General features: G+C 50.6%; 1 protein-coding gene across 1 annotated transcript in view; it reads right to left on the reverse strand.

Annotated features, from left to right (window-relative positions):
- Nucleotides 1–16,866, reverse strand: part of CLIP2 (CAP-Gly domain containing linker protein 2) — a 63,890-nt gene that overhangs the window by 20,204 nt on the left and 26,820 nt on the right. The window contains exons 3-8 of the mRNA XM_023537493.1: nucleotides 10,906–11,030; nucleotides 9,272–9,485; nucleotides 8,407–8,604; nucleotides 7,395–7,498; nucleotides 5,472–5,532; nucleotides 321–425 (exon numbers count right to left, since the gene is read on the reverse strand). Coding sequence (XP_023393261.1) covers nucleotides 321–425; nucleotides 5,472–5,532; nucleotides 7,395–7,498; nucleotides 8,407–8,604; nucleotides 9,272–9,485; nucleotides 10,906–11,030 — 807 coding nt within the window. The remainder of the gene's footprint in view (nucleotides 1–320; nucleotides 426–5,471; nucleotides 5,533–7,394; nucleotides 7,499–8,406; nucleotides 8,605–9,271; nucleotides 9,486–10,905; nucleotides 11,031–16,866) is intronic.

Genomic DNA, 16,866 nt, shown 5'->3' on the forward strand with positions numbered 1-16,866 from the left:
CCCCATTTCTGAACACGACAAAGCCTTGTCATGGCAATGCATGAGGAGGTAGGAAGGCGGAGGATCTCACAGAACATTCCCAGCCAGTGGAACTGGCTGGGGAGCAAAGCCACAGAGAGCCAAGCCCCCTCCTCCCCAGTAAGCATCACGTGGCAGTGGAGTGTAAGCACGTTCCAGAACCTCTACTTCCCTCCTAGAAAGGGAGCAAAAGCAAAAAAATGAGGATAGCAGCCAAGGACAGAGAAAATAATAAAACAGAGGAGCCCCAGGGGCGTCAACAGGCCAGGGCGCTGATGGGCCAGAGATGGTAGGCGCGTTACCCTGTTGTCCGCTAATTCTCGGAGCAGCCGCTCAGCCTGCGCCTTCTCCAGTAGCAGGCTCTGCTCCAGCTCCCCAACGCGTGCGTGCTCCAGCTGCGTCTGGGTCTGGTCCACCCGGGGTGGGTGGGGAGATTGGGACAGGGCAGAGGGCACAGGGAAAGGAAGCCGGAGGAAGAGAGAAAGAGAGAGAGAGAGGCAGCGTCATCTACCATGAACAAGACAGGAGAACAGGTCGAGAGGAGGTAGCTTGGGCAAAGAGAGGAAGTCTGGGTAGGTGTGATGAGGTGGGCCTGTCACCTGCCCCTCAGTGTCCTGGCTGGCTTTCTTTAAGGGCAGAGGACAGGCTGCAGCAACGCTGCCCAAACTGGCCCCTGGTTGAGGTGGCAATGGGTACCCTGGGTCACTTTTGTCACCCTCAGGTGGCCCTTCCCCTTGCACCTGGGGAGGAGCTCAGCCTGCTCCTCCTTCACGTGGGGAGGCTGAGGGCGGTTTTTCATTTCAGGCACAGGATCCTGCACACAGGAGGCCCCCAGGGTGGGTGAATGAGTAATGACCCCAGGATTCCTGGCCCTAGGCCTGTGCTGAAGGTGGATGAACCAACTGAATGGAAGGTTTTCAAAAATATATACCCACAGCATGATGATTCTCCTGGCCTGGCCTCCCTGGTGGAGGCTGAGCCGTGCCACCCATAGCCCAGCTCCAGCCCAGCCCTGTCAGTACCCACCCCCGGGGCCCTGCAGAGGACGCCTGGCCTCCAGAAAACACAAGGGCACTTTTGTCCCATCTTCACAATCCCCACTTCACACTCTAACAAAGCCCAACATTCTCTGGGAGTCCAGACTGGCATCTGGGTTTCCCTAACAGATCTGCGAGCACCCAGAGCAGTCTGGAGACCAAGTTCATGGTAGGGAGAAATAAGAGGATCCTCCTCATCCTCCTGTTTGTCCCATCATCATCCAGGAGAAACAAGGTGAAATGAATCTGCGTGGCAGCTCTGAAAAGAGGGCTTAGCAACATAGCATATATGTGTAAAAACAAGAACACACACCCAGCACTGGCAAGGTGATGGTGATGACAGGGTAAGCTGATACCACCTGTCCCAGAAATACTCTTGTCATTCATCAAGAGTTACAGAGATGTTCATGTCCTTTGGCCTATGACCTTATTTCTGTGAATTTTCCTAAAGGAACAATTAAAAAGTTCCCTCTCCCTGCAGTCCCCAAAAGCAGCCACATTCAGGTCTCTCCCAGAAAATTACAGGCTCCAACCCAGGCCTCGTAGGGGCCATGTCCCCACCCTCCTCTCCCCCTGGGGGGCACAGCAGCTCTGCCAAGGACCCGCGCTAGATGGAACATGATTCTTTATCCTGTACTGGTGGCCTCATGGGGTAAGAAGAAGCCCCTAGCTTCACAATTTCAAGGCAACATCATTTGGTGCCCCCCGAAAAGACTTTCTCATCACTTTCAGAACTTCTAGTCTCCTGGTCTGTAGGCCGGGGTCTCCGTGGGGATGTACGGGGGCCCAGAGGAATTGCTTCCAGTGCTCACTTAAGATAAAGTCAACACAGGAGCTTGGGGTGGGAAGGTACAGTCTTAGAAGCTAGATTTTAGGTGAGGTGGACAACCTGGCCTTCCATTCTGTACCAGGGACACTGCCCAGGGTGTGAGGAATGGGGGCCGCCACACTCCTGTATCAGTCACTCGTGTCTTCTGGAATTAATATTCATAAGACACCGTCAAAGCAGTCTTCCCCTCTCACAGGAGAGAGAAGCCACTCCAGAGAAAGCCTCAGGCTCAGAATCATGGGGCAACTTTGAGCAGCATGAGGCCCGGACCTCTGGATCCCGGAACTGGCGCCTTTCCCCGAATCAGCCTGACACTCCACAGAGGAGGCCCAGGTTTTCGGCAGCCACCCAGGGCAGTGAAGCCAGCTCTTGAAGTGGGGGACTCCTCGTTTCTCTGCCCCAACTCAAATCCCAGAAGCTTGGCCCAGCGCCGCCTGAGTCCTTGACCAGCAGCGTTTCCCTACCCACCTCACGTGCACTGTGTCTACTCCCTGCTCCAAAGCACACAGCCTTGCCTTGGGGCGTTATTATTATATTTAACTATTAATTATTATTAACTAGTTGGGAGAGGAGTTTCCTCAACTATAGGAGGGGCTCTTGAAGGTCATGGGCACATGTCCATGGGCACATTTCCTCTTGATGAGGAAAAAAGGTTTAAGATGAATTTTAGCTGTGTGGCCTGAGCAACTGTGGGGATTGTGGGGCCAAATGCTGAGATGAGAAAGATAAGGTGGGTGGTGTTAGGGGGACATAGGAACAAATGGAGAGATCTGTTTGGGACACGTTACATGTGGGATGCTGTACTGAGTGAACAGCATCCCCCAAATTCCAGGTTCCACTTGGAACGTCAGAGTGTGACTTTATTTAGAATAGGGTCTTTGGACATGTAGCTAATTAAGATGAGGTCATTCTAGATTTAGGTAGGCCCGAAATCCAATGACTGGTGTCCTTATAAGGCCTCGTGAAGAAACACAGGAACACACAGGGAAAAAAGCCATGTGATGATGGGGGCAGTGATGCAACTATAAGCCGAGGGCACCAAGCGTGGCCAGCAATCCCACTGAGCTGGGAGAAAGGCATGGAGCATTCTCCCCCAGGGCCTCCGAAGGGAACAACACCTTGATTTCAGACTTCTGGCCTCCAAAATTGTGAAAGAATACATTTGTGTTGTTTTAAGCCACTAAATTGTGGTAATTTTTTTTAACTGCAATCCTAGGAAACCACTACAGGTACCTGTCCCTTACTTGCCCTGGAGATGTCCAGTAGGCATGTGAGTACGGAGCTTGGGGTAAGACAAAGGGAATTGTGGACTTATAAAGGGCAGTTAATGCCACAGACGAAAAGCTCTCAGGCTGGGTGTAGACTGAGATGAAATGGGCCTGGACTGGGCCCTTGGGCAGGCCAACATCAGAGGTCAGGAAGGAGGCTGAGTGGCTAGAATGGGCACCTCATGTGGTTGGGGAGTGAGGCCAGAAGGAGTACAAGCAGAGAGATGGGGTAACATAATTGGAGGGGGACCAGGAGCTCGACGAGGTGTTCTGGGTTTTATTTTCATCTTTAAGGTGAGTGAGGATGAGTGAAACTTTGGGTCAATTTGCCTTCTGGTTGCCATGAATATGGTCACAATAGAAACAGAAGCAATAGCACTCTACTGCTCTTGAACTAGATTAGCTGTCAGTCACTGTCTGCCCCACCTCCTGCTTCTTCCAACCAGGACCAATTGGATCTTGGGTGGACAGCTGATCCAAAGCCAGCCAGCCCATTGGCTAGTCTGGGACCAATCAGATTCTCTCAAGAGGACACCTAGTAGATGGTGGGTGCTGGAGCCTGGGTGGGGCCTGGAGGGTGGGTGGGTGGCAAGGGAGAGGGAGTAGATGTGCCAAGGGACGTGAAGACATAGTAAGAGGGACAGACAGACATACAGCCTGACCACAAGTCATGAGAAGAGGCCCCTGAGCCAGAGAGAATGGGCTTGGTTCCTGATGCTATTTCTTGTTCCAGTACCCTGAACTGCCAGTGAGATTTCCCTGTAGCTGTTCTCTCTGTTGACTGGAGTTAGTAGGTGAGGTCTCTGTTCCTTGTACCTACAGACGATTTTTCCCGAAGCCCACTCCAGGCCCTGCAGGAAGCAGCCACCCAGAGGGAAAGCCAGCTAAACATAACCACATGACCTACCCCCGGGCTAAGAAGGAAACATCCATGAGAACACCCTGACGCTGGGCTGGGGCTCCTACATCAGGCTGGGCATCCATCCTTTAAATTAGGGCAGCAAAACCTGCTCTAACAGGGGCAGCTGGCAGTGACCCTACGCAGATCACACGTCCCTCCCCTCGCTGGGGTCATCTAGGGACAGGACAACCATATGCATACTTTTGCTGCACGCTGGAAGTTATAGGGGTCTTAATATGGCTCTTTTACAAAATCAGAAACTGCAATTTCCCATTTGACCCCAGAATGATCTAATGCAATGATTCCCAAAGTGATCCCTAGACCAGCATCATCTAGGAACCAGTTAGAAATGCAAATTCTCAGATTCCACCCAGACTTACTGAACGGCCACTCTGAGGTTGGGGCCTACCTTTTGTATCTGAACAAGTCATCTAGGTGATGAATTCTCAAGTTCGAGAATTACTGACCTAGTGCAACCTCCTCATTTTACAGAAGAGCAAACTGAGGCATAGGAAGGAAGGAAAGAGGCTGCCCAAGGCCAGTTAGGGCCAGCTCAGCATGTGGAGAGGGAATTAACTCACTGTCCCCTGCCCCATCTGACAGCTCCAGGAATCCTCGTCCCTTGTCAGCTCCCAGGGAGCGGAGAGGGCCACAACTGTTCCTGCCCACCCAAATGTGGCCTCATGAGCCCTGCGGTCTCTGCATGGTTTGGTGAGGAGGGCTGCATTAATAAAGCAGGTGGGGTGCTTTATTAATTAATGTGAGCGCCCATCCCTCAGCTGAGAAAGGGTGGGTTGGATTGAAGAGTGAAAGGTCCAATTGTGCCCAGACCCCTTGTCTAGGTGTTATAACCAAAGACGTGCTATATAGCCATCCTTACAGGCTGAGCTCAGGAGTCAGGAGTCCTGGTCCCTGGTCCCAATGGCTGCTGACTTGCTCCATGACTGAGTGAGTCTCTGTCTTTCTGAGTCTGTTTTCTGATCTATAAGTTCTGTGACTCAACGACACGCTAATTTTAGCCAAAATTTTAGTTCGAATCCAAGATGAACTAAGGGCTCAAGGGATACCTTTAATGCTATTGCCCAACAAGTAGGGACAGGGGTGTCCAGCCAACACTTCCTCAGGCCCAACCCTGTGGATACCCTTGGTCTATACCACCCAGTGGCTGATACAGGAAGCACAGCCCTTCAGGGTCCTGGACCTAAGCCATTCCTACCTCTGATACCTGAGTCTCATGACAAAACCCCTCCCCACTCTCCCAGGGCACGACCTTTGACTTTTCTTTATTTTTCCCTTATAATCCCCACAGCCTCCTCCCAGGGGGCCTAGAGTTGCTGCCTGGACCTCGTGGCCATCTGCCCTGCAAGGGCTGGGCCTGGGGTGTCAAGTGAGCCGGGGGCAGGACCTTTGACCGTTACCTCCAGGTCTCCCTTGGTGATGGACTCCTCCTCCACTCGAAACTGCAGGTCCTCCACCTTCCTGTGAGGGGGGAGAGGGGTCTGAGCAGGCTTTGCCCAGAGTGTTGGGCTTCCCCAAGTCAGTCATGACAGAGAGGTGACGCCACAGATGGCCCAGAGTCCACACGCAGACCACGCAAAAAGCACTGTCCCCGTGAAACAAGACCTGCCCAGGGCCCCACGGCAGATGATGCAGAGCCTCCTGCAAACCTCCAGCCTTCTTCACTTCCCAACCTGTACTCCACGCAGAGGCCACCGACTTCTCTAACATGGGAGTGTTTAATGCAACATCCTTCCTCTCCAGGGTGGTTGTGGGAACAAATGATGGAATGATTGTAAATGGAAGCAGAGTGATGGTAGTAACCACTGTGTGTTCATCACTGAAGGGAACAGACGCTGTCACATGGAACAGTCTGTGTGTGCGGGGCGGGGAGGAAGGTAAGCTTCTTCCCCTGCTAACCCTGCTCTCAAACACAGGCCTCAAAACCAGGGGCCAGAATCGCAATCTCCACTGCTCCCTGATATGGAGGGGGCCACCCTCAGGGAGACACAGTCACCCTCTCGCGTGCCAAGATAGCAGAGGGGAAACACAGGCACGTTACAGCTCCGGACAGCTACCAGAATACAGATTTAAGGGGCGGCTTAAGGGGTGAGGACACTGAAGCCCAGAAAGGGCAAGTGACCTGCCCAAGGTCATCCAGCAAGTACAAGGCAATGCTGGGACTTGTACCCAGGCCCTTCCTGAACACAACTCCCACCATGTCTTAAAGATCTGTTTTTGTTTGTTGGCTTCAGGCACATTGCCATGGGAACCAGATGTGTGGGCCCTGACGAGGGAGTGTCTCAGGCAGATATAAATAAGCCCCACTGTCCCTAGTCAGACTGCAAGACCAGCCTGTGCAGCACATGCCTCACTGCAAGTCCCCAAACAGACCCCAGGGCTGGGGGCTGAGGATGGGGGCTGCCTACTGCGCAAAGAAAGAGAAGGAGCCGCAGAAATCTGTGTCCGCCAGGAGACAAAAAGAGGCTCCTGGACCAAGGAAAACCCCGTTCCTTGTCAGCAATGTGTCCCATCAGGTCAAGGACCAAGCTAGGCCAGAGTCCTCACACAGAGGGAACCACAATCCCAACTGGCTACTATGACAGGGCTGAAAGAACCAGCATCACCACTAATAGACTGGTGGCCTTAGGCATGGCCCTTCCCTGCTCTGATCCTCAGTTTTCTCATCTGTGACATGGGGTATTACCTGCCCCCCAGGCTAATGGTAAGACTGAGAGATGCAGGTAAAGCACTCAGCATGGGGGCTGACACCCCGGCGTTTCAAGTGTCCTTTTGCTGCTGCTTCTCTGAGCCTCAGTTTCCTGACGTGAAATGAGAATGGAGCTTCTGGACATGAGCCGTGAACTCCATACATGGGACCTGGCCCAGAGGGTTGCTCCGCGGACCTGAGCTGGTAAGGGGTGGGGACACTGGGTCTTCTTCAAGGTGCATGCCTCCCAAGGACAGCGGGTATGAGAGCCTTCCCCATAATACGCTGCATGAGCGGAGCATGGCAGGAACAGTGAGCCCCACACGGTTGGAAAGGAAAGAAGTAAACAAGTGTGGTGTCCTCCATGTGGTTAGCACCTTGCTAGTGCTTTACTGGAATTATCTTCTAAGTCTTTCCAACACCCTGTAGAGATGCGGATCCCCACACCACTTTACAAACGAGAAGACTGAGGCTTGCAGAGCTCACGTCACTAGTTCAGGTGACACAGCCTATAAGTGGTGGAGGCAGGGTTTGCACCTGGGCCTGCTGGTCCTGAGTCAGTACTCTTCACTGTCATCTTTAAGGAGGCTCAGAGAAAGTGTCCTCCTAGGACCAGGGCGGGGGCAGCACGTACCTCCTCTCCTCCTCTAGCTGGTTGGACAGGTCCACCTTCTCCTTCCGTACGCTCTCCACCAGGAGCCGGGCCCGCTGCAGCTTCTCCTCTGCTTCTGCAACATACTGGGCCCCGAGCAAGGGCCAAGACAGGGTCAGCCTCCTCCTGGGGACCAAGGGCCAGGTGGCAGAGGGGTAGGAAAGAACGGGGAGGAGTTGGGCCTGGAACCCTTGCCACCTCTATTCTCCTGCCAGCCCTAGCCGGGTGTGGACAGTGGGCCTGATGTGAGGGAGTGCCTCAGGTCCACCTGTTTCCATACCTAGCACCCCGATATCTGCCACCTCCTTCAACTTCCAAGGGCCTAAAACCCTTGTCTTGTGAAAGCCCCGTCACAGCACACATGGGACCTAGAACACACACTTGAGCTTGGCCTTATTAATTCTAGCACAGAGGGAGAGGTGAGTTGGCCCCAAATGGGATAAGGGCCCAGGAAGTGCTCTCATGCAGGTGACAAATATCAGGGAAGAGTAGACATGTGACAGGAGCTGAGTCAAGGCTACAGACAATGGCTTACTTCTCTAAACCCAACCCATGAATCTGCTTGAAAGCACAATCTGAAATATGGACAGCTATATACAAAAAAACACATACAGTATTATTTAGAAAAAGTCAGAAATCGCAAACAACTTAAACAACAGCAGGGGACTGACTGGCCACATCAGCAAGTCATAGCCTGTGACAGGTAGCAACACAGCCATTGAAACAGGGAAGAATTTTCCTCGACCTAGGAAATGCTCATACTAAGAAAGTAGGAAAAAGCAAGATATAGAGTTTATTGCCGGGTTCTGAAAGTATGTGTACTTATCCACTGGAAAGAAATTCACCAGGAGGAGGAGAAGGGGTGTTGGTAATGCACATCTTAGTCTTCTCTGTATAGCCAAGCTCTCCATCCTGAGCACGAGTGACCTACAAGCCTGGCCCGAGGAGGCTGTTTGTGCCGTCTGGGTGTCTACTGCCCCACTTACCCACCTACCTGCTCATGCTGCGCTTTGAGCAGGGCGATCTCCTTCTCGACCTCGCAGATGTGGCTCGTGGCCTTGGCCACCTCGGCCCGCTCCAGGTCCCGTTCAGCCAGCAACTGCTCGATGTGCTGCTGCTTCTCCTTCAGCGCCTCTTGCAAGGCAGTCGTGCCGGAGATCTTGCGGGCGTAGCGTGAAGAGGTCTCTGTGAGCTGCGGGAAGGTGTGGGTACAGGCGGAACTCAAGAATCTGGAGCACCTCCAGATCACTCACAGCTACCCAGCAGGTGGGGGGCCCAAGTGCCTCCACTCCCGAGGTCCTGCTCCTCCCGCTGCCAGTGCCCTCCTGTTGCTTGGCCGCTGCCTTCTTAGGCAGGGAGAAGCGTATTATTTCAGGTTCAGGGAACTACCCCTTCCCAGGAGAGTCACAGCTCCTGGGCTCTGCCTCATGGTGGGTTTCCTCACCTGGGCCACCTTTTCCTGGGCCAGGAGGAACCTCCCATCCTAGACCAAGCTTGGATACAAGGCTCTCTGCCAGGAAGGGCAGCCTCACCTTCTCTCGTCACCCTCGGTGGCTGTGGCAGCCTTTTTGAACTCCCTGCCCCGCCCTGTATGACCTGCCCTGCATCTGTATGACCCTCCTTAACTCCCAGGGAAAGGCTTAATCTTAGGCTACTGACAAATCGGTAATATAAAAATAATAATAATAAATGAATCAATTTCCTTATTAAAAGATACACACTTTCGTCTTTGTTCAACAACTGCAAACTGAGGGATGTCTGGAGCCAGAGCAGGTCAGGGGCAGATTGGAACACCTAGATCCCTCTGGCCCCACCCCCCATACACACACGAGAGTACCCTACCCCAGCCCCATCCTCACCAAGCCACTGCGGCTGGGCCGGCCCCCCACAGAGGAAGCCACAGAGCTGACAGAGCTAATGGAGGAACTGCTGGGACTGTGGGTCAGCGCTGAGACACCCATGGCCATACGTTTGGTCTTCTTGGCCTTGGCAGGGCTGGTGGATGGGAAGCCGATGCGGATCACCTTATGGATGGGTGCGAACAGACCAAACTTGGGTGGGCACTGGAAGTACCTGGGGAGGCAGGAGAGACCCACATGCTGTCATGGCTGAATAGCCTGGAGCCTCCCCTGCCTTATGCACCTCTTCAAAGCCCAGCAGAAAGGCTCATCCTTGGGGCCCCATCACCCACAACACAAGACCAACAGATGGGACTCATAGAAAGGGGATAAAGGTCAGTAGGGCCTGAGTTTCTCTGTAGCTACGAACAGCCATTGGGCATATTTCTGGGGACTGGTGGAATAACGATTATCGAGCACTCACTCTGTGCCAGACCCTTTTCATGAATGCTCATTTCAATTCCCCAACCACTCTATTGTTATCTACATTTCACAGGTGAGGAGACCGGCTCGGAGAGATTAAGTAGCTTGCCCACAGTCATACAGTTGGTCAAGTGGCAAAGCTGTGACTGGACCTCCTCGCCCCCACAGTCTGCTGGGCTCCAAAGGCAACTATGCTTTGCTCCTACATATCATTCAGAGGCCTCCAACTGTATATGCAGCCCCATTTCATGACTGCTCTTGGACCACCCAAGACTCAAGGAACCCCATCAGCTCTCCGCCCAGGGAGCTCCCTGCATGGAGAAGCAAAAGCTGAGGGAGATACCTTGGGGGTGCAGTGGGGGCTGCCGCCCAACCTGCCCCGAATTCTGAAAGCTAGAGTGAGCTGAAAGAAACATCCATCTTGAAAACAGGAAGGCAGTGTCGTCATGGAAACTCTAGGTGGTTTTCTTCTCTCAAAACCTGTCTGGTCATGGAGTCCTTATGGGACCAGGTGAGCTAGTCGTGTCCAGTTTCTGATTCACTTTGACTGCCATCCCATCCCAGCTCTTCGCGAATTCAGGTCTTTGCTTGGGCTATCCCCCCAACCTAGCATACTTTCCTCCTCACAGCTGTCACAGCCTCATCTGGGCTACAGAACCGAGCCCAGGGACAGACAGCACAGGAACTTAGGCCACGTGGCCTTAGTCTCACATCCCTAACACTGTTCACCCATCACATCATGCCCCCCACCCCCAACAAGCCCAGACAAAGCCTGAGACTCTTGATGCAGCATTCCCGGCAGTCACTTCTCTTTAATCAGAGACGGTATGGGACCTAGAACCAGTTGTGACCTCACCTTGTCTGTAGAGCACCAGTCACTGTCTTATTATTTCTTTTATCAGTAGAGGAACCCCTGGAAGGCAGTGACCACTGCCTCTCCTAGTATTTGTCCCCGACTCTGTGCGACCTTGAACAATGACCTCTCTGGCCTCTGTTCTCTCATCTATAAAACGGGGCTGATATTCTCACCACCTGCCTCTGTGGACTGCTGTGACAGAAGGGAGGAGGCAGCATCTACACTGTGGTGTCTGGCACAACCACTCAGACATTCAACACTGGCTTCTTCAAATGCCCCATCCCTGTCCCACACTCCCAGGGGAAGGCCACTGTACCTGGTGCCTGCCACCGCCCCATCATTCTTCCCAAGGGGCTCATCCAGCTCCACGCCACACCACTCGCCCTTGGCAAAGTCCGTCTCCCCCACGTACCGCACCACACCAGTCTTTGTCCCGCCAACCTGTTGGCACAAAGAGAGACTCAGGTCCAGAAGATGCAGTGGGCACAGGCAGAGATGGCACAGGCGCCCTGGTGCTCAGCCTCATCCCATCGTCCCTTCCAGCATGCAGGGGAGAGAGGAGCCAGGTTGAGGAAGGGGAGAGGCCTAAAGACAGCTGGGAGGAACAGTCTAGTCAGTGCTTCCTGGGGCTGTCCCACACAAGGGCTTCGGAAACAGACAGACCTACATTCAAACTCTGCTACTTACAAGCTGTGTGAACCTGGACAAGTTATCTAACCTTTCTGGGCTTCAGCATCTTCATCTGTAAAATGGATTTTTGTGAGGATTAAGTACTGTATGTGCACTGTCTGGCACATACTAGAGTCTCGGTACATTTTATCCTTAAAAAAATGGTTTAAAGGGTGGTAGCCAGGGGTTGGGGGAGGGGGAAATGGGGAGTTGTTTAATGGAAATAGTTTCAGTTTTGCAAGATGAAAAAGATCTGTAGATCTGTTGCACGACAATGTGAATACATTTAACACTATAGAACTGCAAATTTAAAATGGTTAAGAAGGTAAATGTTATGTGTATTTTATCACAGTTTAAAAAAATTTAGTGAGGCGGTAAGTATGAATATTACTGTAAAATCAGGTAAAATTTTTTAATTGAAATTTTTATACATAAAGATTCAAATCTTCCTAAAGACTTAGAAAGCCCTAGAAGTTTCTCCACCTCTCCCCAGAAGCAAACACTTTAACTTTTTTTTTTAATTCAATATTTAATTGTTAACATGGGTTAATATGAGTTAACATGTTAGATTATTGCCATGGCAGTTCAAAAATACTTTAACTCTTTAAGGTGAATTTTTGGTATTTATTTACCATATTTCTAACTAACATGCTTATGTTGCTACTTCTGGCATTTTCGATTTTGAACGCTCTCCACTGACCTCCCGTCAAGGAAGGGGAGGCGCTAGTGCCCCATTACGACTGCTTCACAGCTCCGTCCCAGTCTTCTGCTCTTCTCCACACAGCGACGTCTTAAATTTAGTCAGATCTGGGTTCACGGTGCTATGACTAATAAACACCGCTCGTGGATGAGAATGGGAGACTGGTTACTCTTCCTTTCTCACACAACTTTTAAACTACGGATAACTGTCTTTTCTGATTGTTTGCTTAGTTTTCATGAATTTAACAGTACTTCGACCCCAAACCCTCAATAGTCTAAGTCTGCCAAGATGTTCAGTAGCATTGGAAATTCCATCCAGTTCTTTCTGAAGAAGACTTTCCGGTAGCTTTGTGACCAGCTACAGGGTGGACTGGCTGCCGGCTCTTCAGCTTTGAGGCTAGCAGCCAGGGGCCTCTCGTCACCATTACACTGAGAAGTCCCTTTGCCTCTCTCCTGGGCTGGATCCTGTTTCCTGGATTCTATGTCTTCCTTTTTTCCTGGTTTACTCACTTATTTTGGCAGAGCACATCGTCCCATAGCTTTCTTAGAAAAAGTGTATGAGAAAATAAGATACTTGAGCCTCCGCTTATCTGAAAATGTTTTTTATTCTATCCTCATTTTTTAAAATTGAAGTAAAATTCACATAACATAAAATTCACCATTTTAAAGTGTACAGCTCAATGGCTTTTAGTATGTTCATGACTATCACTGCTACTAATTCCAGAACATTTTCATCACCCCCACAAGAAACTCCATACCCAATAGTGGTCACTGCCCGCCTCTCCCCAGGTTTTGTCATCCACTAATCTACTTTCTGTCTCTATCTCTATAGATTTGCTTGTTCTGGATGTTGCTTATAAATGGAGTCGCACAATAAATGACCTCTGTGTCTGGCTTCTTTCATTAGCACAGTGTTTTCCAGGTTCATCCACGTTTATCAGTATCAGTATTTCCTTCCTTTCATGGCTGAATATTTCATTGTATGGATTATACCACCTATTGTTTATCCATTCATCCACTGATGGACATGTGGGTTGTTTCCACTATTTGGTTATTATGAATAATGATGCTGTGAATGAACGTTCATGTCTAAGTTGTTGTGCTTTCAATTCTCTTGGTATCCTCGCTCATGAACGATAGTCTGGTTGGGTCTCTTCCTTCAGGATTTCGAAGGCTCTCTCTGTGTGTTTTAGGAGTCCAGTGTTGCTGTTGAGAAGTACAAAGCCATTCTGAGTCCTGATCCTTTATGTGAGCCAGTCTTTATGCAGGGTCCTTTGTCCGAGGGTTGTGCTGTGTCACAATGAGGTGCGTTGGTGTGGGCCTCTTTCCATCCCTTGTCCTGGGCTCCCAGGGGCCTCTTCAGTGAAGAAACCCTTGTCAGTCCGAGGGGATCTTCCTGGATTACTTATTTGGCTTCCTGCCTCCTTTTCCTCTGTTCTCTTTCTGGATCTATTGGACAGGTTATCTGAAAAGTTTTATTCTTTTCTCTCATTCTGCATATATCTTTTGGCTCTACTTTCTGGGAGATTTCCTTAAATTTATCTTCTGATACTTCGGTGGAGTTTCTTACATCTGGAATCAGACTCTTCATTTCCCAGAGCTCTTTTGTTCACTGAATATTCATATTTATACATTCGATGGTGTTCTGTAAGGCTTTAATGCCTAATTTACTTGTTTCTCAGAGCCGGCCGTTTTCCCCAGAAAAAGCTTCTCACACTCTCTCCAGCGTGGAGAGCACAGGCTTGGCAGCCCCGCCTCCCAGAAGGCAAGTGAGGAAGAAGCCGGTCGGGAAAGGGGCTCAGCTTTCAGGATAGAAACATTCATCTCATCCTTCTCAGTCCAACCTGCCTGGGATTTTCCCATCCAGCCCCTCTTTGACTGTCTTAGGAAACCAAACACCCATTCCAGAGGCCTGCTGGAGGGGTGGTCAACAGGCAGAGTGAGACAGGGCCAGGGATGGGGAGCCGCAGGCTTTTAGACCGATTCTCCCATTTCTGGCCCTGACGTCAGCCCCATTTCCAGAGGCTAAGTCCTGCAGCTAACTCCTGAGCCTCGGAGGCTTCCCAAGGAGACATTGACTACTTCTCTGCTTCCCTCCTGCTGCCTGTGGACTTGGTGACACTGGATTTCCAGTGTTACTGCTGCTGTCTCCTCTCCTGTTCTCTTTGTCTTTGAGGGTTTGATACCTTTTTAAAAACACTCCCTTCACTGCCATTCTCATGCAGGTTCAGCAGAGAGTGAAAATAAATGTTTACCTACTCTGTTTATCTGAACCTAAATATAACTTTCTAAATGTTACTTTCTCTGTCACCCCTAAGTATACTTCAGGTATGCCTAAAAGGGACCACCTCCCTAATTAAAACGCACTCTACTTCCACCATTTCTTAAGGACTGACTATATGCCAGGCACTGAAGACACAAATTTGAAATCTCACAACTCTATAAGGTGGGCAGCGTACTCCGTTCCTGGATGAAGAGACTGAGGTTCAGAGTGGTCAGAGAGTAGAAGAGCCCAGTGGGCCTCACTCTGCTCTGTCCTTAATCCCGGCTGGTCTTAACTACCAGGCCCTGCCCTCCGGGGTCGCCTCTCCCCTCAGGAGGAAGTCTCTTGCTAAAACAGCACTAACAACCCCTCACCAGCCCCAAGGCGGTGCTGCTGCAGCCTTAGTCCTCAGCTGCCTACAACCGAATCCTCCCCTGTTGCTCCCTCAGTCTTCAGAGTGATGGAGCCAGGCAGGTGTCCTCTCAGAGACAGGAGCAGAGCAGAAACAATAGGAAGGTTTCCAGAGGAAACACATCTGGTGCTGACCTCCACCCAGGTCAGCATAGTCTTAGGGAGCTCCCCTCCCTGAAGCCCCAGACAGTGTGCAGTGACCCTCTCACTGGGAGTGTGTGCCAGGCCTGTCCTCTAGAAAGATGAGACCTGCCCCTTCTCTCTTTTTTCCCTTTGTTTTTATTATGTTTTAAATTTTTTAACTTAAAAAATGAGACTTTATTTTTTTGAGCAGTTTTAGGGTTATAGAACATTTAAGCAGAAAATATAGGGAGTTCCCACAGGTCTCCTCAAGTCTCTCCCCACAGTTTCCTCCTTATTAACACCTTGCATTAGTGGGGCACGTTTGTCACAATAATGAGCCAATACTGATACAATATTAACTGAAGTCCATAGTTTACATTATGGTTCGCTCTTGGGTTTTGACAAGTATATGATGACATGTATCCACCACTCTAGGATCATACAAGATAATTTTATTGCAGTCAAAGTCCTGCGCTCTGCCTATTCTCATCTCTCTATCTCTTCCTACCCCCAATCTTTTTACTGTCCCCAAATCCTACCTTTTCTAGAATGTCATATATTTGGAATCATACTGTATATAGCCTTTTCAGCATGGTTTCTGTCACTTAGTAATATGCATTTAAGGTTCCTGCTTGTTTGCCAGCTCTTCTCTTTTTAGCCTTATTCCACTGTCAGGATGTACCTCAGTTTATTTATCCATTCACCTCCTGAAGGATGTCTTGGTTGTTTCCAAGTTTTAATAATTACGAATAAAACTGCTATAAATATTTGTGTGCAGGTTTTTATGTAGATACTTTATAAAAAAATTCTTTTTTAATTCCCAGACCCCCACTTCCACCCCTGACCTACGGATGTTTCCATCTCCCCCTAAGAACTAGATCTCCGAAGGCGGAGAATCTCCTCCCACGCACTCCCAGTGCACATTTGGGGCCTAGCACACCCAGGGGGACTAGGCACCTGGGGGGCCTGGCACGCCTGGGGTATAGATCGTGGCTCCACTGGGGGTTGAACCCAGGACCTTCTGCGTGTAAAGCAGACATGCTAACCACTAATCTACAGAACCACCACGTGTAGATACAAGTTTTAAACTCACTTAAATGAATACCAAGGGACATAATTGCTGAATCATATGGTAAGAGTATGCTTACTTTTGTAAGAAACTGTCAAACTATCTTCTAACGTGGCTGTACCATTTTGCATTCCCACTGGCAAATGCACAAGAGTTCCTGCTGCTCCACTAAGGAATTGGCCCCCTCAAGTCACCCCCACTGTATGCCACACCCCAGGCTCCTGAGGGGTGAGCCACACCCTCCTTCCTTTTCTACCACCTGGGGTTCACCCGTGGGCCTGCAGTCCCTTCTGGCTTGGCCCGAACACCAACTGGATCTCAGGTCCCACAAAGCAACGGTGGTGGACAGCTTGAATGTATCTGTGTCTCAGGGACTTTCCCCTGAGGAAGTCAAAACTGGTGAATCACTTAAAATAGCCACATGTGTCTCAGATCATGGTCGCACCCACACGGTGAGAGAACAGGGCCTCAGAGCTGCCCCGCTCTGTCATCAGGAAGCTGGACCAGAGCTACTAGGAGGGTACAGTGAGGGTTCATGTCTGAGATCTGGAGCAGCCTCTGCTGGGCAGCTGTGGGAAGGGGCAGAAGCATGGGGTGGGGTGCTGGCAGGAAGGAGGATGGCCAGGGGAGAAAGGCAGGTGGGCAGTAACATCGAGCCATCCAGGGAGATGAAGGGACCCAAGTGGGCAGCCCCCTTGGTGACTCTCCCTGACAACTTCCACAGTCGCTGACCTGAGTAATAGCTAGCGGGGCATATCTGGGACTCAACTAATCTGTGGAGTCCTGACATCATTCATGAGGAGCCTTGCTTGCTCTCAGGCTGTCGGAGGCACTGGGGCACAGCCACAGGAATGAAACAGACAAGATCCCCTCCTCGTAGAGTTCCCCTTTGGGGGCAGGAAATAGATAGTAAAGAAGGAAGTGAATAAATGCTTTTATTCCAGGTGGATGACAAGAGCTATGTGGAGTAATATGGGAGGCCTCTGTCTCTGAGGGGTGACAGTGGCACAGAGGCCTAATAGAAATGGGACAGTGTGCTGTAG

The sequence above is a fragment of the Pteropus vampyrus genome, unplaced genomic scaffold, assembly GCF_000151845.1.
Source record: "Pteropus vampyrus isolate Shadow unplaced genomic scaffold, Pvam_2.0 Scaffold193, whole genome shotgun sequence".
Classification (NCBI taxonomy): domain Eukaryota; kingdom Metazoa; phylum Chordata; class Mammalia; order Chiroptera; family Pteropodidae; genus Pteropus; species Pteropus vampyrus.